The sequence below is a fragment of the Balaenoptera ricei genome, chromosome 20 (assembly GCF_028023285.1).
Source record: "Balaenoptera ricei isolate mBalRic1 chromosome 20, mBalRic1.hap2, whole genome shotgun sequence".
NCBI classification, from domain to species: Eukaryota; Metazoa; Chordata; class Mammalia; order Artiodactyla; family Balaenopteridae; genus Balaenoptera; species Balaenoptera ricei.
Window position 1 is genome coordinate 52,044,223 of NC_082658.1, and position 23,845 is coordinate 52,068,067.

The window sequence follows — 23,845 nt, forward strand, 5'->3', positions numbered from 1 at the left end:
AATATCCTATATCTCTATAGGAGTTCGGATTACAAAGGTGTGCATTGTCAAAAATACATCAAATGGTCCACTTAAAATTTGTGTTTCACTGTAGGTAAATTTTACCTCAAAAAAAAAAAAAAGAACCATAAGGAAATACTGATCTCTAGTTGATATGCATGATGAAATGTTTAGGGATGAAGTGTGCTCATGTCTGCAATTTACTTTGAAATGCATCAAAATATAAAACGGCTTGATGGATGGATAGATGAATATATATGGATGGATATAAATAAACATATTTTTATATATGTCAATTACAATTGTCAACATTTTGTTATATTTGCACTATCACACATATTTTACATATATGTAATATACAAAAATATATATATTGTAAAATCTATACATGGTAAAATCTAAATGTTGTATGTGGTTGTCCACTGCACAAGTTTTTCAAATTTTCTGTACGTTTGAAATTCTTCACTAAAAATTTTGGGGGGAAAATTGATATAGACAGATTGTCCCCCAAAGAGGCTGTGCCAATTCATATTCCAAAAACAGAATGGAAGGCCTATTTCCTCACAGCATCGCTTGAGCAGACTGTGCGGACCTCCTCATCCTTGTTTTAAAAGAGTTATCTCATCATTTTGTTCCCAAACTATTTTTCAGGGCTTCCCTGGTGGTGCAGTGGTTAAGAATCCGCCTGCCAATGCAGGGGACACGGGTTTGAGTCCTGGTCGGGGAAGATCCCACATGCCGCGGAGCAATTAAGCCCGTGCGCCACAGCTACTGAGCCTGCGCTCTAGAGCCCACGAGCCACAACTACTGAAGCCCACGTGCCACAACTACTGAACCTGTGTGCCACAACTACTGAAGCCCACGTGCTACAACTACTGAACCCTCATGCCACAACTACTGAAGCCCATGTGCCACAACTACTGAAGCCCACGTGCCACAACTACTGAACCCGCGTGCCACAACTACTGAGCCCACGTGCCACAACTACTGAAGCCCGTGCACACCTAGAGCCCGTGCTCCGCAACAAGAGAAGCCACCGCAACGAGAAGCCCGCGCACCTCAAGGAAGAGCAGCCCCCCGCTCACCGCAACTAGAGAAAGCCCGTGTGCAGCAACGAAGACCCAACACACAGCCAAAAAAAAAATTAATTAATTAAATATTTTTTTTTAAAAAAGCCCAGCTCATTTAAAAAAAAAAATTTGAAAAAAAAACCTATTTTTTACATTATGAGTAAAGTCAAGCCTCTTATTATAAGTTTGTTTCCTGCTTATTCATATACATTATCCATTTTTATGAGGTCTTTATTGTTTTCTTACTAATTTATATGAGCTTTTTGTCCAAAAGAAATTGTCAATGTGTTAGAGACTGTTTCTCACTTAGCTGTTTGTTTGACTGGCTTATATTTTCCCCCACATCTACATTTATTATGTAGTCAAATTATTTTTCCTGTATGACTCGAGCTTTGTGTCATGCTTCCCCACTCAGAGATTATTTAATTCACTCATGTTTTCTTTGATATTTTCTTTGTTTCATTTCTTATGCTTGAGTCTTTGATTCATCTAGACTTCATTTTTGCATATATCCAGCTTTACTTTTTCTCCCCCCAAAATGAAATTGTCTCAACGTTACTTCTCAAATAGCTCATATTATCCCTGCAGATCTGAAATACCACCTTTATCATTCTCAGAATTCTCATGTGCATTTTGGCGTCTCCAGGGACTCAGTTCTGCCCCATTGACCTTACTGTCTCCTGCTTGGACACATTCATTAGTCTCCTGACCTTTCTCTTCCAAGACTTCTCCCTCTGGGTACATCCTTTCCGTACCAGTTGCCAGAAAGAATTTTTAAAAGCATGCTACTCCACTGCTTAAAATTCTAACTTCTTGGAAATTAAGCAATGCACTTCTAAATAACCTAGGGCCAAAGATAAAATCATAATGGAAACTTTAAAATATTTTGAACCGAATGAGAATTAACATAGGACAAATCAAAACTTGTGTGATACAGTTAAAGCAGTGTTTAGAGGAAACGCAGAGCCTTAAATGCATATGCTAAAAAAAAAAAAGAAAGGCTGTAAACCAGTTATCTTATATTCCATCTCAAAAAGCTAAACGAATAGCAAATCAAGCCCAGAGAGAGTACAGGAAGAAATAAAGACATGAGCATACACCAGTGAAATAGAAAACTAACCTATGGGAGGGAAAATCAACAAAGCTAAAGTTTAGTTTTCAGAAAGAGTAATATAACTGATAAAACCCCCTAGCAACACTGATCAAGAAAAAAAAAAGGCAAACACATAAATTATCAATATGAATGAAAAGAGGACATCAGAACAGAGCCTAAGACATTTATGAAATAATAAGAGGATAGTATATATTTTATGCCAGTAAGCTTGACAATTTAGGTGAAAAGGACAAATTCTTTGAAAAATAAATTTACCAAAACTGACAAAAGAAGTGAAATCTGAATAATCCCAAATTTTAAAAACTGAATCCATTAGCTCCAGGCCCAGATGGCTTCACTAGTGAGCTCTCCCAAACACGTAAAGAAGAAATACCAATCTTACATGAACTGTTCCAGAGAAGAGAAAATGAGAGAACACTTTCCAATCATTTTGTGGGGCCAGCATGACATTGATATTAGCACCTGACAAGAGCGACACATGAAAGGAAAATTAGCAATCTCTCTCTTGAACGTAGATGCAAAAATCCTAAACAAAACATTAGCAAATCAAACCCAGGGGTATATAAAAAGCATAATACCTTACAACCAAGTGGAGTTTATTTCAGGAATGCAAGAGTGGTGTGACGTTCGAAAAGAATCAATTTATTCATCATGTTAACAGAAAAAAGAGGAGAAAAAAAAATCATATGATCATTATGATAGAGGCTGAAAAAGGTATTTGATAAAATACAATACTGATTTGTAATTTAAAAAATTCATAGCAAACTAGGAATAGAAGGGAATGTCTTTAATCAAGAATATCCACAAAAATCCTTCAGCAAACATCATTCTTTTTTTTTAATTTTTATTTTTTTAAATTTTTGGCCACACCACGTGGCATGCGGGATCTTAGTCCCCCAACCGGGGATAGAACCCCCGCCCCCTGCGGTGGAAGTGCAGTCTTAACCACTGCACTGCCAGGGTTATTTTATTTTATTTTTATTTTATTTTATTTTTTTATTTTATGCCACGCAGCTTGTGGGATTTCATTACCCCGAACAGGGATTGAACCCACACCCTCGGCAGTGAAAGCGTGGAGTCCTAACCAACCACTGGACCACCAGGGAATTCCCAACATCATTCTTATTGGTGAGTTATTTAAAGCTTTCCCCCTAAAATCAGAAAAGAAACAGGGATGCTCACTATTACCACCTCTATTCAACACTTTACTGGAGGTTTCACAGCAATAAGAAAAAAGAAAAAATACAGAGCACAAAGATTAAAAAGGAAAAAAATAAAACTGTCATTATTTGCAGATGACATGATTAAATAAGTAGATTGAAAAATCCAACAGATCCACAAACACTGAGAATTAATAAGTGCCTTAAGCAAGGTCATGGGATACAGAGGCAAAATACAAAGAACCGTTGTACTTCTATGCACCATCAACGATCAAATGAAGAATGAAAAATTTTAAAAGACACCGTTAACAAAAGCCATAAAAAAACCAAGTGTCTACACCGGGCTTCTGCCTCGAAAAATTATGTGTCCCAACCCCAGAGAATTTGATGAGGGGTTTTATAATAATATATAAGTCCTCTATTCTTTATACACTTAATAATTCTGAATATACTCGGTAATTATTTACTGAGACTTTCCTCTCGAGTTTATACATCAGAGATTTAACCTTGTTGGGGTCCAGGGCAGGCAAACCCAAAGTATTTCTCAGTGGGATATTGATTATTTTGAATTAAAATTACTTAAGAAACAGTTGGTGCAAGAGGAACACTTTCGATCCTCCTCTCTGTTTCCCTGAAAGCAGGAAATAAATCCCTTATATGAAAGGTACCCTCCCTGCACGTGGTAGAAGGATGCCCTTATGGCCAAAGAGTGGGAATTCCGGCTGTGAAGTCTGTATAAACAAACCTTGTTACTTCTTTAATTTACTACCCAAAGCCCAAACTCTGTTTAGATTTTTCACTAATTATTAATTAATTAATGAATTTCACCTAAAACCTAAGTTTTTTTTGTCATGTCAGTTGCTCATAAATTTATTGTTTCTTTGTCTAAAAAGTATAAAAGCTGCCTGCTCTGGCCACATCTTATATTCTGTTTCTATGAGATCTTTGTGTGTATGAATTAAAATTTGTTTATCTCCTATTAAAAAAAAAAAATCAAGTGTCTAAAAGTAACTCTACCTAGAGATACGCAAAACCTCTACACTAAGAACTATTAAAAGACTGGGAAGACCTACTAGAGAATGGACTTGAGGATATGGGGAGGGGGTGGGGTGAGATGTGACAGGGTAAGAGAGTGTCATGGACATATATACACTACCAAATGTAAAATAGATAACTAGTGGGAAGCAGCCGCATAGCACAGGGAGATCAGCTCAGTGCTTTGTGACCACCTAGAGGGGTGGGATGGGGAGGGTGGGAGGGAGGGAGATGCAAGAGGGAAGAGAAATGGGAACATATTGTATATGTATAACTGATTCACTTTGTTATAAAGCAGAAGCTAACACACCATTGTAAGGCAATTATACTTCAATAAAGATGTTTAAAAAAAAAAAAAAGACTGGGAGAGATTAAAGATCTAAAATGAAGGAACAGATGATGTTCATGAATTAGAAGATTCCGTGTTATTGTCAGTTATCACTATATTGATCTATAGCTTCAATACAACCACAATCAACGTCCTAGCAAATTATTGGGGGAAGGGTGATGTTAACAAGCCAATTTTTAAAATTTATATGAAAATGCAAAGGGCAAGAATAGTCAGGCACTCTTGAAGAAGAATAACAAAATTTGGGGACTTATCATTTATCAAGATTATTATAAATTTATAGTTATTAAAATAGAATTATATTGGCACAAGGATAGAAAATAGATCAATGGGACAGAGAGTCCAGAAACATAGGCACCTGATTTATGACAAAGGTGACAGTGAGGAACAGTGGTGAAAGAATGCTCTTTTAAATAAATGGTGCTGGGTCACTTGAATATCAATACTGAAAAAAAAAATTAATCTTGACTCTTCCCTCACATCATACACAAAAAGTCAGTTCCTGATGAACTGAAGATTTAAATGTGGACTTAGATAGACCATATATCTAAATATGAAAAATGAAACAATGAAGCTTTTAAGAGAAAACAAAGGACCTTGGGGTAGACAGATATTTTTTAAACAGGACACAAAAAACACTAGCTATAAAGGAAAGAATTGATAAGCTGAACTTCATTAAACTTAAGAACTTCTGTTTATCAAAATACATCATTAAGAATGAAGAGGCAAGCCACGGAAAGAGAGAAGATGTTTGCAATACAAATATCTGACAAAAGATTCATATCAGAATCTGTAAAGAGTTCCTACAGATCAATAAGAAAAAGGCATGTAAGCCAACAGAAAAAGGACATTTCACAAAAGAGATTATCCAAATAGCCAGCAATCATATGAGAAGGCACCATTAGACTTCACAGAAAGGCAAATTGAGATCACCATGTGATACCACTACACAACCACCAGAATGGCTAAAATGAAAAAGAAAACACCAAGTGCTAACAATGATGTGGAGCTACTAGAACCCTCAAATACTGCTGGTGGGAATGTAAATCGGTACAATCACTTTAGAAAACCGTTTAGCAGTTATCAACTAAAGCTGAGCATATGTATAACTCATGACCCAGCAATCCTACCCTAAGGCAAAAACCCAATAGAAATGTGTTCATATATTCACAAAAAGACATGTACAAGAATTTTCATAGCCTCACTATTCATAACAACCCCAAACTGGAACAACCCGAATATCCATCAACAGTAGAAAAAATATGCTGTGGTATATTCACCAATGGAACACTCTACAGCAATGAAAATAATCAACAACAAGGTGGGTTGGATCTCATAAATACAGGAGCAAAACAGAACATACTGTATAATTCCATTATTTCAAAGTTCAAAACAGGCAAACTAATCCATGGTATCAGAGGTCAGGAGAGTGGTTACTCTTGGGGGTAAGGTAATAACTGGAGGGGGCCATGGGAGGTACTTGTGGGATGTTGGTAATGTCCTCTGTTTCTTGAAATTGGTATCAGCATGTGGATTTGATGTAATCTGAAAATTCACTGATCTGAATTTGTCCATTTTTGCATGTGTTGTCTTCAAAAAAGTTTACATTAAAAAATAATAATTGCGGGGAGGAGGGAGGGATAAATAAGGAGTTTGGGATTAACAGATACACACCACTATATATAAAATAGGTAAACAACAAGGATTTACTGTATAGCACAGGGAACTATGTTCATTATCTTGTAATAACCTATAATTAAAAGAATATGAAAAGAATATATATATATATGTATGTATGTATAATGGGATCACTTTGCTGTACGCCTGAAACTAGCACAGTACTGTAAATCAACTACAGTTCAATAAAAAAATAATAATTGCAAGTGTCTGAAGCACACTGAGTACACAAAAATTCCAGGGGTTCATAATGATACTTAAAAGACAGAAAGAAAACAAAACACTGCATTTTTCACCATTGGAAGTAATGAGGGCATTATGCCCTTACTCTGAAAATTGACTATTAAAGGGAAAGCATTAAGCAATTTTTTTGCCTTTCCTGTATGCGCTGCATTTCAGGGTCACCAAATGGTCCTAGGTGACCACAAAAAGTTCTTTACAGAAGAACCATTACTAATGAATGTGGAAGGAATAATACAACCATAAAAACACAATTTTGCAAGTCATAATGAAATACAACAATTAAATCAGGCTATGATCATCAATAGATGAAACAAGTTAGATGAAATTTTGATAGCGCACTTCACAATTAGGCTGACCCCCCCAGCCCACTAGTTCATCTCAGCGCAGCTAAGAGTGGGCCCCCCAGGCATGTGTGCCTCCTAGTATGACCCCCTAGGAAGAATACTGGGGCCCAAGATACTGCATTTCTAACAGCTCCCATGTGACGCCCAGGCTGCCAGTCATCAGACCACGCTGAGAAGCAACTCCCTAAAACACGTCGGCAAAGGAAACAGAAAAAAGGGAGTGAGATAAATGCAGGAGGTGTGGCAAAATCCTCCTGATTGTTTAGAGGATGCTCGCCAAAAAATTTAAACCTGAATTTAATGAAGGCATTAGCCCTAACTTCCAAGTTTCAGGTAATGTAGGGGATTGAAGGACCAATCACACCGAGAGGAAGCAAACGCACAAACCCTGAAGATGTTCCACAAGACAAGCAACTGAGCTCTGCAGTAAAGTGAAGATTTGAAAAAGACACACAAACCTCAAAAATGAGCAAGGGGGACACTCTAGACTAAGAAAGGCATAGCAACCACACGTGATGTGTGGGTCTTGTTTGGCTCTTGATTTGAACTGTTAGAAATAGACATTTTGAGACAGTCAGGAAGATGTGAGTTAAGAACTGGGTATTAGATGATACCAAAGAATTACTGTTAATTTTGTTGGGTGATGACAACATTATGGCTGTGTAAGAAAACATCCCCAAGTACTTCAGAAATGCATATTGAAGTACTGAAGGGTGAAAAGACTGATGTTGGGGATTTTCTTTCAAACAATGCTTCAGAAACATTAATGTGCAAATGAATCACCCAAGTATCTTCTTGAAAATGCAGATTCTGATTCAGTAGGTCAGGGAGTGGGGCTAAGATCCTAGTCTAACCGCCGCTAAGTGATGCCAGGCTGCTGTTGGTCCCCAGACCAAACTGTGAGCAGCAAGGCTTTAAAATACTTTGGTAAAGGAAACAAAAAGGGACAGTGAAATACATAAATGCAGCAAGTGCGGCAAGATCTTGATAGCTGTGTCATCTGGGTGATGGGTATATTGGGTTTATTAATGTTATTTGCTTTATTTTTGTACATGCTTAAAACTTTGTTAAAAACCAACCTTCCAGGGACTCCCCTGGTGGTCCAGTGGGTAAGATTCTGTGCTCCCAATGCAGGGGGCCTGGGTTTGATCCCTGGTTGGGAACTACAATCCACATACATGCCATAACTAAGAGCCCGCATGCCACAACTAAAAGATCCTGCGTGCCGCAACTAAGACCCTGTGCAGCCGAAATAGATAAAACATTAAAAAAAAAACCAAAAACCAACCTTCCAAAGGCTGAAGGAGCAGGCACCCTGTGAGAGGGTAGTGTCCACTCTCTCCTCTCAATTCCCAGCCCCCCTCCCCAAGCCTGGCACAAAATAGGCATCTGTACTTTATTCCTTTCCCTTTATACCTCTGCCTTGCCTGGAGTGATTGGTGGTGACTCATAAAAATATACCATGTGCTAAAATAAAACTTGTTTTAAAATAATGGGGCAGGTCAAAAAAACTAAAAAGGGAGAACTACCCACTTCTTACAAGGGGTGACCGGAAGGCATTCTTTCCCCTTTTTACCATCTGTGTGACTTAACAGACATGAATTGAAACCCCTGTGATAAGTCCAGTCTCCTCCCCCGGCATCCATGGTACCTCCCTGCCCAGCCCAGTGCCCCCCCTGCCAGCTCTGCTCTCTGGCTCCTCGATACCCCACTTCCTGAACACCATCTGCATACCTCCCACCGCAGGGCCTTTGCACAAGTGCTTCCCTCTGCCCAGTGTGCCTTCCTCGTCACTCTCCCACCTCTGCCCCATCCTTTGGGGCCCTGCCCCAGGAGCCAATCCAGATTCTCAGCCAGAGTACCCCAGTGGTCCCTGAGCTCTCTCAGCATCCTGTGGGGTCTCTGTCTGGCTCTGACTAAATCGCGTCTGGGTCAGAGTGATCTGTGATAAAGTCTGTCTCCCCAAAACTGTAATCTGATTTGAGTCATCCATGACACGCCCCCAACCACAGAGTCCGGCTCAGCACAGTGCCAGGCCCAGATGAGGTGTCCTGGAAACATCAAAGAGGGCCAGAGATTCCTGATCCCCTACCCCACGCCCCCATCCCCATTTTTGCTTTGTTCAACGGAGGGATCTTGGTGCAAGATTCTTGAGGGGTGGGAAAGGGGAGGAGATAAGCAGAGAGACCATTATAGCCACCTTCCTGGACCACCTGCTGTCTTCCAGGTACCATACTCAGGTGCTGAGGCTCAGAGAGGTCGGGTGATTGCTCGTGGCCCATCAGCAAATTGAAATTTGTGTCTGGGGCCCAGGTCTGCCTATTTCTAAAGCCTTTAATAAAAGCTGGAGGCACTGCGGGGGCGGCGGGGGGGCGGGAGGGGTATGGTGTAAACAGAGACCCGGCTCCCTGTCGTGCCAGCAGCTCAGAGCTGGGGCAGAGCTCTGGGTTATCGAGCTGGTAATTAGGTCAGTGAGGACACATTTATGTGTGCGTGTGTTCAGGAGTGTCACCGGGTCTGCTGAGCTTTCCCATAAGGCCAGCCAGTGCCTGGGGTCCACCAGGCGTGGGCCGCCTTGCTGGGGCAGACTTCCCCCAGGCCCCTGTCGTGGCCCCTCTGCTCGGGCTGTGCCTCCGTCAGGGGACCCCCTCTCTTCCCACTTCCCACTTCGACTCAGAGAAGAGAGCATGAGCCCAGGAGGGAGACAGTCCTGAGTTCAAATCCTCGCTCTGCCACGGAGTCCCTGAAGGACCTTGGGCTTGTCACTTCACCCCAGTCTCCCCATCTGTGATGTGGGACCGTGCAGACTAGTGGGGCAAGGCCGGGCGCAGCATCTGACATCTTGCAGGCTCAGTATGTGGGTGCTAACGTCAGTGTTATAACCACAAGGGAGGCCTGTCACGTTCTCTGACAGCCTTGCCCTCCAGCTCAAGCCCCCCTCTCGGGCTGCCAGTGGTGAGAGCCCGGCTGAAACAGAGTCTGTCGCCACGCCGCCCACAGGGCCGCCTCTCCAAGCTGTCCCGTCCACACAGGCCTGCTGAGTCAGAGCCCCCTCCATCCTGTCAGCCGCCACTGCCCGCACCCACCCCCTCTCTCCCCCATCACGCCGGGCACTTTACATACACATTCTCACAGTGCTGTTCTCGGTTTAGCAAACTGACCCCGGAGGGGTGGACGCAGGGCAGGGAACGGTTTGCCCGAACTTATACAAGGAGCCGGGCCACAGAACCAGGACCAGATTCAGCCGTCCTGACGCCCAGTCCAGAGCACCCAGAAAGGCCTGCAGGCCGCCTGTCCCGTGGGGCAGCTCACCCTCCACCCACCCACCTGGGTCTTCCATGTTGAGCCTCATCGTCTCAGCCCCAAACCTCATACCTCGGTCCCCCACCCTGGCCCCCTTCACAGGCTACCTAATAACCATGGCCGACAGGTCTGGAGCAGCCAGGGCTGTGCTCTGTGCTAAAGTGCTTGTGGATTTTCCTCCTCAACATTTCTCGTAAGTGTCTCCCCCTCCCCATGCCCTCCGGCCCCAGCCCCCCCAGGGGACCTCGCAGCAGCTCCTCACGGGACTGTCTGCCTCCCCTTTCTCCAGGACTCCGCCTTCTACACCACAGGCACATCCCATTGTCACCTCAGGGCTAGGGGCCTGCTGGCCTTCCCACTGCCCTCAGGGTGTGGCCCGAGCTCCCGCAGCCTGGCACTCTGGGCCCCCACACTCTCCACCAGCACCCTGACCACCCGCATGGCCCCCAGCTTCTCCCCAGGCCAGCCTCCCAGAGAAGGTCGGAGGCGTCTGGCTCCTGCGTGGACCGCTCTCCACACCTGGCTGGCCCACGAACGCTGTGCTCGTCTCACCTCTGCCTGGGACACCCTTTCCCCATCCCCTGTGTGTCACCTGAAGGCATTCTCAGTGGGCCCTCCGGCTGGGGACAGAGGGTCAGGGTCATGGTGTGCGTGCGGCCTGCTCCCCCCTCGGGCCCAGCGTGTCCCGGTTGCGGGGCGCAGGCAGTGTCAGAGCAGACAGCCTTCTGTCCCCACTCAAGCCTCACCCTGCGTCTCCTTAAACACACTCCTTACACCCGGGTCTCTGTCCATACTGTTTCTCCTGCACAGAAAGCCTCCCTCTCGCCCCGCACCACCTGTCTGCACTTGCTACGCACCTCCCCCATCTTCAGGGCCACCGCGGACACTACAGTCCCCCATCCTCAATGGCCAAGGTTTCCCATCACACACTTGCACTCAGGTCTGGGGTTGTGCCCCGGGCAGAGGCAGGTCTGACACCTCCCCACTCCCCCAGCAGGACCCAGCAGGGCCCCAGGCCCCAGCCTGAAGTTGGTGCAACAGCAGAGCCGGCCCTGGACTGCTGGCTTGTGTACCACTGTAAGGTTTTACAGGCCACTAGCACAGTTCCCTTCCTCGCACGAGCGATGTAGACGCAACCTCTGAGACCCTGGGGGGAGAAGTGAGTGGTTGTGGTCACAGAATGAGTCAGGGTGAAGACTGGCCTGGGAACAGCAGGCTGCATGGTCGCAGGATGAGATGGGCAGCTCCAGGGTTTCAGTGTGTTTGTATCTGCATCTGACTGTCTCAGACAACTGACGTTGTCTCATCTGCTGCCACTGATGAGAAGTGGGCATCACCACAGTGGGTGCTTGGGAAGGGTGGAAGGTCAGGCCAGGAACAGTTTGGATTCTCTCCAGCCTAGGGAGGTGCAGCCAGACACAGGATGCAGGGCCCTGGGCCTGGGGTCACTGTCTGAGGGGTTCCTCCACCCTCCCTGGCATCTCCTCGTCACTTTCTCAGACTCTCTCCAGCCCTTAAGACTCAGCGCCAATCTCACTTCCTCCAGGAAGCTCTTCATGATTGGTCCATCCCTAAATCTCAGGACCTCACAGCTTGGAGCAGAACTGTCACAGTTCCACTTCTCCCACTCAGACTGGAGCTGCTGGGGCCCTGCTCTTACCCCCAGCCCATAGCATAGCCAAGGTGCGGGGTAAGTGATCTCACTGCAGGTCTGCTCCATCTTGCTCTCTGCTGCCCGTCAGCCTGGGGAGTGCCTTAGCCTCAGAAGGGGTTTGATAAATGTCATCTGGATTGACATTGCTGAAAAAGGTGCTGGGGTGATAACTGGTCCTTCCAGAGGCCACAGAAGACAGAGACAAGCAGGAGACCAGAGTGACACCAGGGTTAGTGCCCCAGGCCACGGGGTATTCTAGAGCTGGGAGGCAGGCAGAGGCTTGGGCTTGAGCCCCGTTTCTACTAGTACTTGCTTGTAACTATGGCCAGTCATTACCCCTCTCTGGGCCTCAGTCACCTCCTCTCTACTGGGATGGGGTGGACCAGGGTACGGACACACTTGGTGATGGGGGATCAAAGCCATAAGCCATAAAAAGCGTGAGACCTTCTCCACACACCACATGTAACTGAAAGTAAAGGGAAGTCTAAACTGTAAAGTAAGGAAAAGGAAGTTCAACAAAGTTTTGATCTTTCCACGATGACTATTTTGATGTTTTTAAAATATCAAATATTAAAAGGTATCCAAAAATGTACGCTTTGCTTGTGCCCCATGCACGTTTGGCCTGCCTCTTGGGTGATCTGGCCCCCTGGTGGGTGCTAATTCTGAGCCCCCTCCCAGCCTGGCCTCAGCTCTCAGCCACCGTCTGGCGTTCACTAGCTGGCCCCCACCCATCCCTTAGGGAGAACTCAGGCTCCCAGCAGCCCTGACACTACACCTGCCTGATGTCCAGTCTCATTCTTCTGACCAGCTCCTGGCCAGCGCAGAAGGCCCCCGGGAAGCCTGCCAGATCACTACACAGGACCACCCTCGCCTCAGGCTTGATCTGAGCAGCGCCCAGGGGCTCGCTGGCCACGCTTATTCTCACCCCTGGGGCCTGGTGGCTGGGTGCAGGCTCCTGGCTTGGCTTGCCCCAAGGGGCTTCCACAGGAGTTTTAAAGGCCATATGGGACCCCAGGCAGTGGAGAGGGAATGTCCCGTCCCCCACACGGGTTCTCGTAGGGGCCCTAACGTCAGGAACAGGAAGCAGGCCCCCCCCCACGCGTTCGCCGCACACAGGGTCCTCACCCTCCTCAGCTAAACCAGGGGGCTCCGCTGGGCGGGTACGCCGCACCAACCTCCACACTCTGGGCACAAGCTTGGCACAGACCTGAGGGGCTGCCTGGAGTGGGTTCCAGGGGAGAGGGCCTGCGTGGGGAGGGGAGCTGGCGGGAGGAACAGGAGGCAGAGCCCTGGAGTCCAAAGCCCCATGCTGTCAGCAGCCAACAGAGCCTCAGAGGTCCTTCCTAGCCTGGGGGTCTGACCCACGGAGCAAGACGGGCTTCCAGGGGGGGAGTCCCCAGACTTTCTCTGACCTCGGGCTCTGAGCCCCACCAGACACACAGATGGACAGGCTGTGCAGCCCCTCGGGGCAGGGGGTGAGGTTGACTTACTGGTCATGCAGAGCAGAGTGTGGAAGAGCCACATCCTGGCTGGAGCAGAGGCAGCGGCGTGGGCCTCGACTTGCTCAGCTTCCCTCCTCAGCTCCAGGGCTCGGGCAGCCAGGAGGCGGGGACAGAGGTGCACACACAGGCAAGGACCACAGGCAGACAGGCACTTTCAAGTAGACACAGACGCTCCACTTGTACACGGCTGGCTGCGTGGCTTCCTCAGCAGTTGTGGGCTGGGTCCTGGGAGCTTAGAGACACCTGCCAGCCCTGCCCCATCACCCACGCTTTGGTGGAACAGTGAGCCGAGGTTTGGCCTGGGAACAGGGCTGGATGATCTCAGCAGATGTGCGAGGTGCAGGAGCAGTATTAATCCAGCCGTTTTTTATCATCCATGTGGGTGGCTCCCAGCCCCATGCCCTGCCCCGGAACCCGCCACTACACACCTCACCCCAGCGCCCGGCCCAGGGTCCTTCCTACAGAAAGCACCCTCACAGCTCGGGGCTCCGGCACTCCGCCTGCACACGCGAGGCCCTGAGACTGCGGAGGGTCAGGTGAGTGGGAAGACCCACGTGCTGCCTGAATCGCTGCCTCAGTGCAGCTTTGGCTGTATTCTCTTTAACACCTGACTACAGCCCATGATGTGGAACTAACCTAACAGAGCTCTGGACTACCAGAACAACGGAAGAAGTGAAACTCCATGCATCTTTCAGCACACCTTTGATCCAACCCAGCAGCCCAGAGGACGCACTGCCAACGGCCTGCAGTCATATTTAAATGCCAACTTCACTATCTGTCCAATTTTCCCTGTGTGACCACGTCTGTCGCAGAAGGAAGTCTCTCCCGCACCTCTGCTTCCCAGACTGTTGGCCGTGCAGAGCTGCGCTGTCCAACAGAACTCGGCGATGAGGGTCTAGAGCCGCACGGTCCAACATGGGAGCCCCTAGCCACATGTGGCTACTGAGCCCTTGAAATGTCACCAGTCACTGAGGAACTGAATTTTCAATTTTATTTAATTTTAATTAACTTACAATCAAAACGGCAGGGGACTCTATGTCTCTCTCACATGAATGTCTGCATCTCCAGGGAGAACACTTTGAAGTGTTAATGTAAGTGTTAAAACACAGCAGACAATGGTGTTGACTTAATGACTAGGTGAAAATCAATTTTATCTTGTTTCTCACAGTGAAAGCCTGCTTGGCCAAAGTTCCATAAAGACTGACGTCACTTATAACATTCTTGCATTGTTTGCTTTGGTGTGACAAAATACCTCCAACTAGCAAGATAGTTCCCTGATGTTACACGGTTGTTTGAATAGAGATTACGATTCACTGTTTTTCACGGTATATACCATCCAACAGAGAAGTTAAACAGATGAAAAAGCAAAGCTCTGGGTCTGATGAGTCGTCTGCCAGATCACAACGAAGATCATCCCAAGTTGGCTTAACCTCATCATAGGCCAGGGTGCTGGTTGTCTTCCCACACTCAGGGCTCAGTGACTCTTTCCCTCCCTGTTCCCAGTGCCAGGGGCACTTGGCAGAGCAAGGAGGGGCTCCCCTCCCACCACTGGCCCAGAGTGGGAGAGAACAGACCCAGGCCGCAGAGCAGAGCAGCAGTAGGAACAGGCTGGAACCCACGACTGCAGCCTGCTGGAGGTTTCTGAGAGAAAACAGGACTTTGGTTTGGAGTGTGAACTTTAGGACATCTCTGGAGGCCGGGCGAAGTTGATGGGTGGATGCTGGAACAGGTGCAGGGCCATTTTCTGCATCTTTGGAGACTTCCAGAATGCTGACTCATCCTGCATCCATCCGAGATGTATTTTCCAAGCTTGTTGGTGCCAGCACAGCAGACCCCTAATCACGAGCACGCAGGGGCCCTTCAAGCCCTTCTGACAGTAACTGCTGTCCCCACAAACCCAGACTTAAGGTCCCAAGTCAGAGCCAGACTATATAATCCTCCCGGTTCACAGAGCCTAATGCAAGGCTGGGCATTTCAGTAGCTACATCCAAAAGCAATGTGAAAATGGCTTCTTAGCTCATTTTACTTTAAACAAATGTTAAGGGACCAACTTGAGGGAATTCTACAACATAACCGGACTGAACACTTCAAAAACATCAATATCATAAAAGGCAAAGAAAGGCAAAGGAATTGCTCCACATTATAAGAGACTAAAGACAGGATTTTAACTGTAGTGTGTGATCCTGGATTGTATCCTGGACCAGAAAAAAACATTATTGCGACAGTTGGCAAAACTGAAGCATGAACCACGGATTAGGTACTACTGTACTGATTAAAATTATACATTTCCTGAATTTGATAACAATACTCTGGTCATATGAGAGAATGCCCTTGTTCTTAGAAAATGTACACTAAAGTATTACATTTAGGGAGTAAAGGGACGCGATGTATGCAAATAACTCTCAAACAGTTCGTGGTTGGTGGGGGACAAGGGGGTGAGGGGGGAGGGAGGGGAGGAAGAAAAGAATGAATAATGAAATGTGGCAAAATGTTCTTTGTTCTACCCTCGAAACTATTCTGTAATTGTTAAATTATTTCACAACAAAAAGTTTTAAAAGTTAGGGGATGGAGGACACATGTTCAGCCTGAGCTAAAAGGACTAACTGTTTTGTCTGGAGAGTGAGTGGAGAGCACAACTCACCAGGGGATGGGGGCTGTCCCCACAGGCCTGCCTCATCGCCCCCAGACACAGGAAATATTTCTAATTACCCACCTGCCTTCTGAGTCCTAGGAGGCTGGGAGGAGGGCATTTGGAAGAGTGAGGATGTTACTGAGACTAGACACGGGACTGCAGTGGAGGACAGAGCTGGCAAGGGGGCACCGGGAAGACTGAAAAGCAGTCGTAATCACTCCCATTGACTGAGCGTCAGCAGGGGACGCAGACTCAGTGCCAAGGGCCTTCCTCGCAAGCCCTCATCTGATCCTCACAGCCACCATACTCGGTTATCCCCATTTTGCAGATGAGGATGCTGGCTCAGACGTAGAGGTTAAGTAATTTGCCCAAGGCCATATGGCTAGTAAGTGGCCGAGGTGGACTCAAATGGGTCTGTTTCCTCCAGAACCAGGACTCTGAACTACAAACCCTACTGCCTTCAGACCCATGGATCAAAATCCCTCCCAGTCTGTGAGCTTTTAAAAAGCAGTGACCTCATTCCACAAACACATACTGGGACCCTTGCATTACTGGGTGCCATGGACTGAACTGTGTCCCCCTCCCCAAATTCATATGTTGACACCATAACCCCCAATGTGACTACATTTGGAGATAGAGCCTTTAGGAGATAATTAAGATCAAAAAGGTAGGGTCCAGGACTTCCCTGGTGGCGCACTGATTAAGAATCTGTCTGCCAGTGCAGGGGACACAGGTTTGAGCCCTGGTCGGGGAAGAACCCACATGCCATGGAGCAACTAAGCCCGTGTGCTACAACTACTGAAGCCTTCGCACCTACAGCCCGTGCTCTGCATCAAGAGAAGCCACCGCAATGAGAAGCCTGTGCACCACAACGAAGAGTAGCCCCCGCTCACCGCAACTAGAGAAAGCCCGTGCACAGCAACGAAGACCCAAGGCAGCCAAAAATAAATAAAATTAAAAAAAAAAAAAAAGGTAGGGCCCTAATCCAATAGGCTTGGTGACTTGAGAAGAGGAAGAGACATCTCTCTCTCCAAGCGCACGCACCAAGGAAAGGCCATGTGAGCACACAGTGAGATGCTGTCTGCAAGCCAGGAAGAGAGGCCTCGTGCGAACCCAGCTACTAGCACCCTGATCCTGGACTTCGACCTTTAGACCGTGAGAAAATAAACTTCTGTTATTTAAGCCACCCAGCCCATGGCATTTTGTTAGAGCAGCCTGAGCTGATTAAGACACTGGGCTACCTCCTAAAAAATCTCCCAAGTAAAACACAGAATGGTGCGTGTGCGCACTGGGGAAGGGGGGCCGAGCAGGGAAGGGAGCAAGGGAGAGGATCTCCTTCTCCCTTCACAACGCAGGGCTGGGGAGGGGGTGTTGCACTGGCTCATGGAACCAAGGGTGCAAGGGCTTAGGCCTCTTGCTTGCCCCCAACTCCTTCCCGTCCAACTTAGACTCCTGATGCTCCTTGGGAAAGCTCAGCAAAGATCCTAGAACTCACATTAGCACTAGAAGGAAACCTGGAGGTCATCCCACTTGAGCCCTTCATCTGACAGGCAGGGACACTGAGGTCCCAAGAAGCGAAGGGACTCGCTTGGGTTTTTTTTCAAGTCTGCAGATGAGATAGAACGAATCCCCAAGGCTCCGGGCCCAGCCCCAGGCGTCACCCCATTTGACCTCCCCACAAAAGACATTCTACCTGAGCAAAAAAGTGCCATCTCCTGCTCACGGGCCCTCTGAAGAACTCCTGCCACTAAGAAGAGGTGACGCATTAAACACATGATAGCCCCAGGAAGGGACGGGAAGGCCTCGTCACCTCTCCTGTCGATGGTGTGGTCTCTTGCTCTAACCAACACTGGTCCCGAGGCAGGGGTGACACAGTCTGAGGTAACACAAAATCTCAACTACTGAAGACTCTTGTCATCCAGAGGGGGCCTCTGGAATTGCTCCAACAAAACCAGGTAAGAACCCCAGGTGCCGGGTGCTGACTTTGGTGGGTTAAAGACCACCCATACCCTAGAGCTGTATTTATAGCAGAGCAAAAGCCCACTGCAATGCCTCACAACTATTAGAAAAACGCTTTTGAGCCAGCATTTCCCTAACCGCTCCCAGGAACATCCAAGTTCTGTGAAACGTTCATAGAATTTCATTTTTTTAAAAAAGGCCACAGTATTATTTTTCTTCTAAGATTTATTTTAGAAACATGTAAGAAAAGTTCTACATTATTATTGGTCAGACTACACAACAACAGTCTGCCTTGAAGCCAGTATGCTGTTCTCAAGATCATCAAAGACATTCTGTCCTTTTAGTTCTTCAAAGAAAAAAATGGTTTGACTTCTAATTTACTTCTTATTGTGTAAGATTTAAAAGCAAATACTTGTACATCAACTTATTTGTGCAGCAATTAATTAATCTGTGAAGCCGTCATTTGCTGTTAACTTTAATCCAAATTGCCTGTTAGCATTTCACCACAACTTTAAAACCGCTCCGCGTGACAGTGGGAAGCCTACTTTAGGCAAAAGAGCTGTTGCCAGGAACGAGTTCTGTTTCTTTGTGTCTTCTTTGGGCTGCTGTCACTTCCTCACCATTTGGATCAGATGCTAAGAATCGGCCCAGCAGTCTCTCTTTGGGGCCTCTGATCCATCCGCCGGCTTCCTTTCTTGGTCTCCTGGGTGCAGATGAATGCTTTCTAAAAAATATTCTGGATTATCTACATGACTCTCCAGCAAATGCTTTATAAAGCCAGGTAAGCTTCAGCTCAGATATAGCCAGATCATCAAAATTTGAATTTCATGGAGGTCTACTTGATGAGATTCTTTCTTATGCAAGTGCAATTTATGCACTTGTGAACAACCTTCCTCTTTTTTGGAATCGGGTAGTCTCCGCTAGAAGCAGACTAGCCTGCAGACCAAGGTGCCCGAGCTGGGTTGGGTTCCCACAATTCATTCATTTGCCAAACACTTTTTAGGCACCATTCACTCTGGACTGGCCTGGTAGGAGGAACAGAGATAACAACACGAAAAAGCCTGCTCACAGGGGCTGCTAGCAGGGAAAACAAAACATGAAAATAAAGTGTTGTGTGTACAAGGCAGAACCACGAGGACTAGCCTGTAAGAGGATGCCGGGGCTTCAGAGAATGGAGCTGTTCCGGCAGCCGGGGAATTTACACATCCAGCTATGTGTATAGGGGATCTGCCAGGTGCCAGGCATGGCACTCGGACTGGGGAACCCCATGACCAAGCCAGATGTGGCCCTGCTCTCACGGAGCTCACAGTCTAACAAAAAGACAAGGTAGGAAGAGGGAACTGCGATCCAGTGTAGCGGTGTGCTGGCTTGAGGGGGTACAGAGATTTGGCATTACATACATATTTCACTTAGGCAAACATAACGGCATTTGTCTGAAAAAGTTAGGAAAAAGAAAAAAGACAAGGAAAACAATTTTAAGCCATCGGGGCCATTCCATCTGCCCCTCCGCTCCCAGAGCAGACAGGCGTGGGGGCCTGAGGTGAGCCTGTGCCCCTGCTGCTCCTGTGGCCTGTCGCGGTTCCCAAGAGCCTCTTCAAAAGCGAACTGCTCGCCTCGGTGTGAGTCTAACACCTACAAATAAGTGTTGCTTGCATAACACGGCCCTACTTGCAGGCTAACCACTTCTCCTGGTGCTCAGCTAAAGAGACTGTGACCTATTCCCGCACAGGCAGGAACCAGCCGCACTGCACCTCGCGATAATGGTCTTCAACACGGCGCCTTCCTCAGGGTGTCCGAAAGGAGTTTTGATTACACTCAAGTTTTATCCTAGGCATGACTTTATAACCTAACCCTGGAATGTAACAAGACTCCTTCGTGGCAGTACCACGGGACACATAACAGGGCCAATAACCTGGCTCCGGAAGTTGCAGGTAGCTTCCTGGAGAGGTTTGTAAGTCCCTGAGGATGAGGGAGAGGAGAAGGCAAAGCTGAGGTGGGATGAGGAGAGGACCAGCGGGGCGTGTCACTGGGAGGAGGAACAGCACTGAGCAAAGTCTGGGAGGCTGGTGAGATCAAGATGCCTCCAGGAAACCAATAAGCAGAAAGTAGGGGAGGATGGGGAGAAGAGGCTAGAGATACTGCCAGAGGCTAGATCTTGACCAGCCTTGTGAGCTATCAAAGGAGTTCAGAATTTATCCCATTGGCAATGGTGATGCTTTTAGGCAGGAGCAATAGGAATAACCTTCTTAAGAATGTTCATCCTGAAGCACATGAAAAGATGCCCAACATCATTAGTCATCAAGGAAATGCAAATCAAAACCATAATGAGATACCAATTCACATCAAAAAATAACAAGTCTTGACAAAGATGTGGAAAAATTGGAACCCTCATAACGTTGCTGGGGGGAATGGAAAATGATGCAGCCACTTGGAAAAACAGTCTGGCAGCTCTTCAAAAGGTTAAAGATAGACATACCAGAGGACCCAGCAATTCCACTCCTAGGTATATAACCCAAGAGTAATGAAAACATATGTCCATGTAAAAACTTGTACATGAATTTTCACAGCAGCATTATTTATAACAGCCAAAAAGTAGAAACAACCCACCGGTCCATCAACTGATGAATGGATAAACAAAATATGGTATATCCATACGATGGAACATTACTCAGCAATAAAAAGAAACGAAGTACTGATATATATTACAACATGGATGAACCTCGAAAATATGTTTAGTTAAAGAAACCAGTCACAAACAGCCACAAAGTGTATCATTCCCATTTATATGAAACGTTCAGAATAGATAAATCCATAGAGACAAAAAGTAGTTAGTGGTTGCCAGTGGGGAAGAGGGAATGGGGTACTGCGAATGGGTACAGGGTTTCTTTTTGATGATGAAAATATTCTAACATTGACTATGGCAATGGATGCACAACTCCGTGAATATACTAAAAGCCACTGAAGTGTACACTTTAAATGGGTGAACTGTATGCTATGTAAATTACATCTCAATAAAGCTGCTAACAACACCGAAAGTTCATCCCAGCTGCAGTGTGCAGAATGGAGAGGGAGAGACAGGGGAGAGGAACCAGTAAAGAGGCTGCTGCGGGGGTGGAGTGGGAGAAGACAGTTTCTGACCTAAGGCGAGGGACTCATGGGGTCAGGCTAGAGGAGGCCAGGGCAGCAGAGGTTCCATTGTGTGCTGGGCTCCACAAGCTCTCCTGGGTAGTTGGCACCTCTCCCAAGGCGGAGAGTGGAAAACAGAAATGAGGTATCTGTAAGTATTATCAAGCAGCAAAAACGTATCTAAAATCTCATATGTGTAAAGACTAAACCGACTGTCCATCTTTGCTCCCCAACTCCCAAGAAAGGGCCTGGGCTTCCAGAGCACGTGTAAGATGCTGTAAGATCTGGGTGCTTGAGTGGGCTGGCGAGTGAGAGGCTAAGGCCAATAACTTTGGGAAATAAAACTTAACGTCTTTAAAGGTAATTTTCTGGGCTCTGCGTGTTTGTGAGCACTGCAAGGCTGCTGAAGTAGGCATTTTTCTTGGTCACATCAGTTTTAACTACACACCACTGCCCTTCCTGAAAGTCTTCCTTGATCCCTAGCAAAAGACTGGTGAGGGCTGAAAGGCCATGGGACAAGTGGGCCTGAACTACTGGTGGGAAAGGGTCATGACTGGGAAACACAAGGGAAAGTCTGAGAAGGGGAGTTTTCTGAACACTGCAGAGAGCATGTCAGTGGGGACCCCGACCACGGGGACCTCTTTGTCTCACTAGTGGCCCAGAGACTGGAATGGGGTGGGGGTAGTCCCGTCCACAACCTCATGCACACCCTCAGTTGTCTCCTTGACCCTCCCTGCACCTGCCGCAGACACTGGTGCTGGCCAGCCCGCTGCAGCCACCGCTCTGACACAGCAAAACACCATTAAGACGCACCAACGAAGCCAGCAGCTCTGGTACCAGCCCATTCATTTGCTAGAAGGGGAAACTGAGGCCCAGGCCTACGGAGCAGAGCCAGGGGTCGGCGTCTCTGACTCTACAGCCCCTGCACTTCTCACTTGACCAACCGCCCAGACCCTGGCCCCTCCTCAAGAACCTGGTTCTCAGCTGTGTGCTTCATGGGCAAAGAGCTGAGAAACCTCAGAAACCTTGGGTCTCAACTGGCAGAGAAACCCAAACCAGCTCTTTCCTAGAATCCCACTAGGAAGCTGAAACATATCATGGTTACATGCTCTCATCTTTCTACAGGGAGGGAAAAAGCAGGTTAACCAACAAAATATGGACAACATAGTTCTTGTTGCAACTCTCAAGTCTCCCCGCCTTTCTTTATTAAACAAAGCGTTCGTTCCGCCCTCCATCGCACCACACTGCAATCAACTACTCATGTGACCATTAGCTCAGGCACGAGCAAAGATCTCGAGAACCCTGAGCTGCACTGGGTGCTGGACATTCCAGACAGGTGAGGGGTTGTAACACCACACAAGCAACACAGGCTTTATTCTCTTTAACTCCTAAGCTCTACTGAATTGAAGTAAAACACTATTTTTAAGCCTGCAGAGGAATACAACACTAAATACTTCAAAATAAAAATCAGACAGGAAGACAAAATAATCTACCACCTTCTCATGGTAAAATAATCTGAAAGGAGTTTAGAAATAAATGAACTAAAATTTCTATAACTATTATCTTATTTGCCAGTTTTGAAGAAGTCTTCAAGTGCCAGAACTTGGAGACAGAAAAAGAATAAATAACAGTGTATCACTTCTGAAGTGATAATAAATGACAGGTTCCCATCTCAGGTGGATGGGTATTTTTCCCTACAGCGGCCAAAAAGCAAGTTAAACTCTATGTACAACAGACAGACTATACACTTAGGATCATTTAAAAATAATGAGGCTCCCCTCTTTGCCTTCTTCCAAAGTATATAATATATATTTAACAGCACATAAGAAGACACCACTTGAGCTTCCCTCGTAGCCAATAGGAAGTATTTTCACATATAAAAATTAAAAATTTTAACTTTTAAATCATTAATATTTTTTAAACATAATACAGACTTAAAAATTGTTCAACATTAACCCATGACCCCACCCCTAGCACAAAAATCCACCCCAAATCCCAAAGTCACAGTTTTTTGTTCCTAAAAATCCCACAGCACTGAACTTGATCTTCACTTCAAGCTGATTGCTAACAAGGCCCCCTAACAGAAATCCCCAGGGAGGAACGAAGGGCGATCGACGCTGCGGCTCTTATCTACCTGGGCGGCACGGATGCACCTCTGAGGTCAGGTCCATGAGATTCGGCCCCCACACTAGGATCCTGGAAGGGTGAGCTGGCAGCTTCCCTCATCTTCCCCCTCGAAGGCTGTCCAATAAGCACCTGGGAATTGACTTTTCTTGGGAAAAGGGTGCTGGTAACAGCTGTCAGGGCCAAGGCAATAGTGAGAAGTTCAGTCCTCTGCTCTTTGGATGAACTGTGTAAAACATTTCTTTCAAAAGACACAATGTTAAAAATATTAAGAAAAATGTCTACAAAATCTGGAGGGCTGCCTTTTCCTCAAAGGGTAAAGCTTGTGGGGTGGTGGGAAAAGAACTGAGGGCCCAGAACTATAACTCTGCAGCAAAAGATTAGATAGATGCCCTTCAAAACATGTCACATTCTTAAGATGTCTTGCTGAAGTAGCAAGAGCGGAGGGTGACTGCGTGAGCAAGAACGGGAGGGGCGCCAACTCCCGCATGGGGGGTTCCTACTGTGCACCCCACCCTGCACAAGAATGTCAGGCTTTAGGGCAGCCGCCTTG

At 46.7% G+C, this 23,845-nt stretch overlaps 2 protein-coding genes across 2 annotated transcripts in view; both read right to left on the reverse strand.

Annotated features, from left to right (window-relative positions):
- ITGAE (integrin subunit alpha E) overlaps nt 1-10,736 on the reverse strand; it is a 56,523-nt gene extending 45,787 nt beyond the window's left edge. Inside the window, exon 1 of the mRNA XM_059906430.1 lies at nt 10,655-10,736. Coding sequence (XP_059762413.1) covers nt 10,655-10,736 — 82 coding nt within the window. The remainder of the gene's footprint in view (nt 1-10,654) is intronic.
- Nucleotides 10,737-18,249: 7,513 nt separating this feature from the next.
- Nucleotides 18,250-23,845, reverse strand: part of NCBP3 (nuclear cap binding subunit 3) — a 30,891-nt gene continuing 25,295 nt past the window's right edge. The window contains exon 14 of the mRNA XM_059908914.1: nt 18,250-23,465. Coding sequence (XP_059764897.1) covers nt 23,357-23,465 — 109 coding nt within the window. The 3' untranslated portion in view covers nt 18,250-23,356. The remainder of the gene's footprint in view (nt 23,466-23,845) is intronic.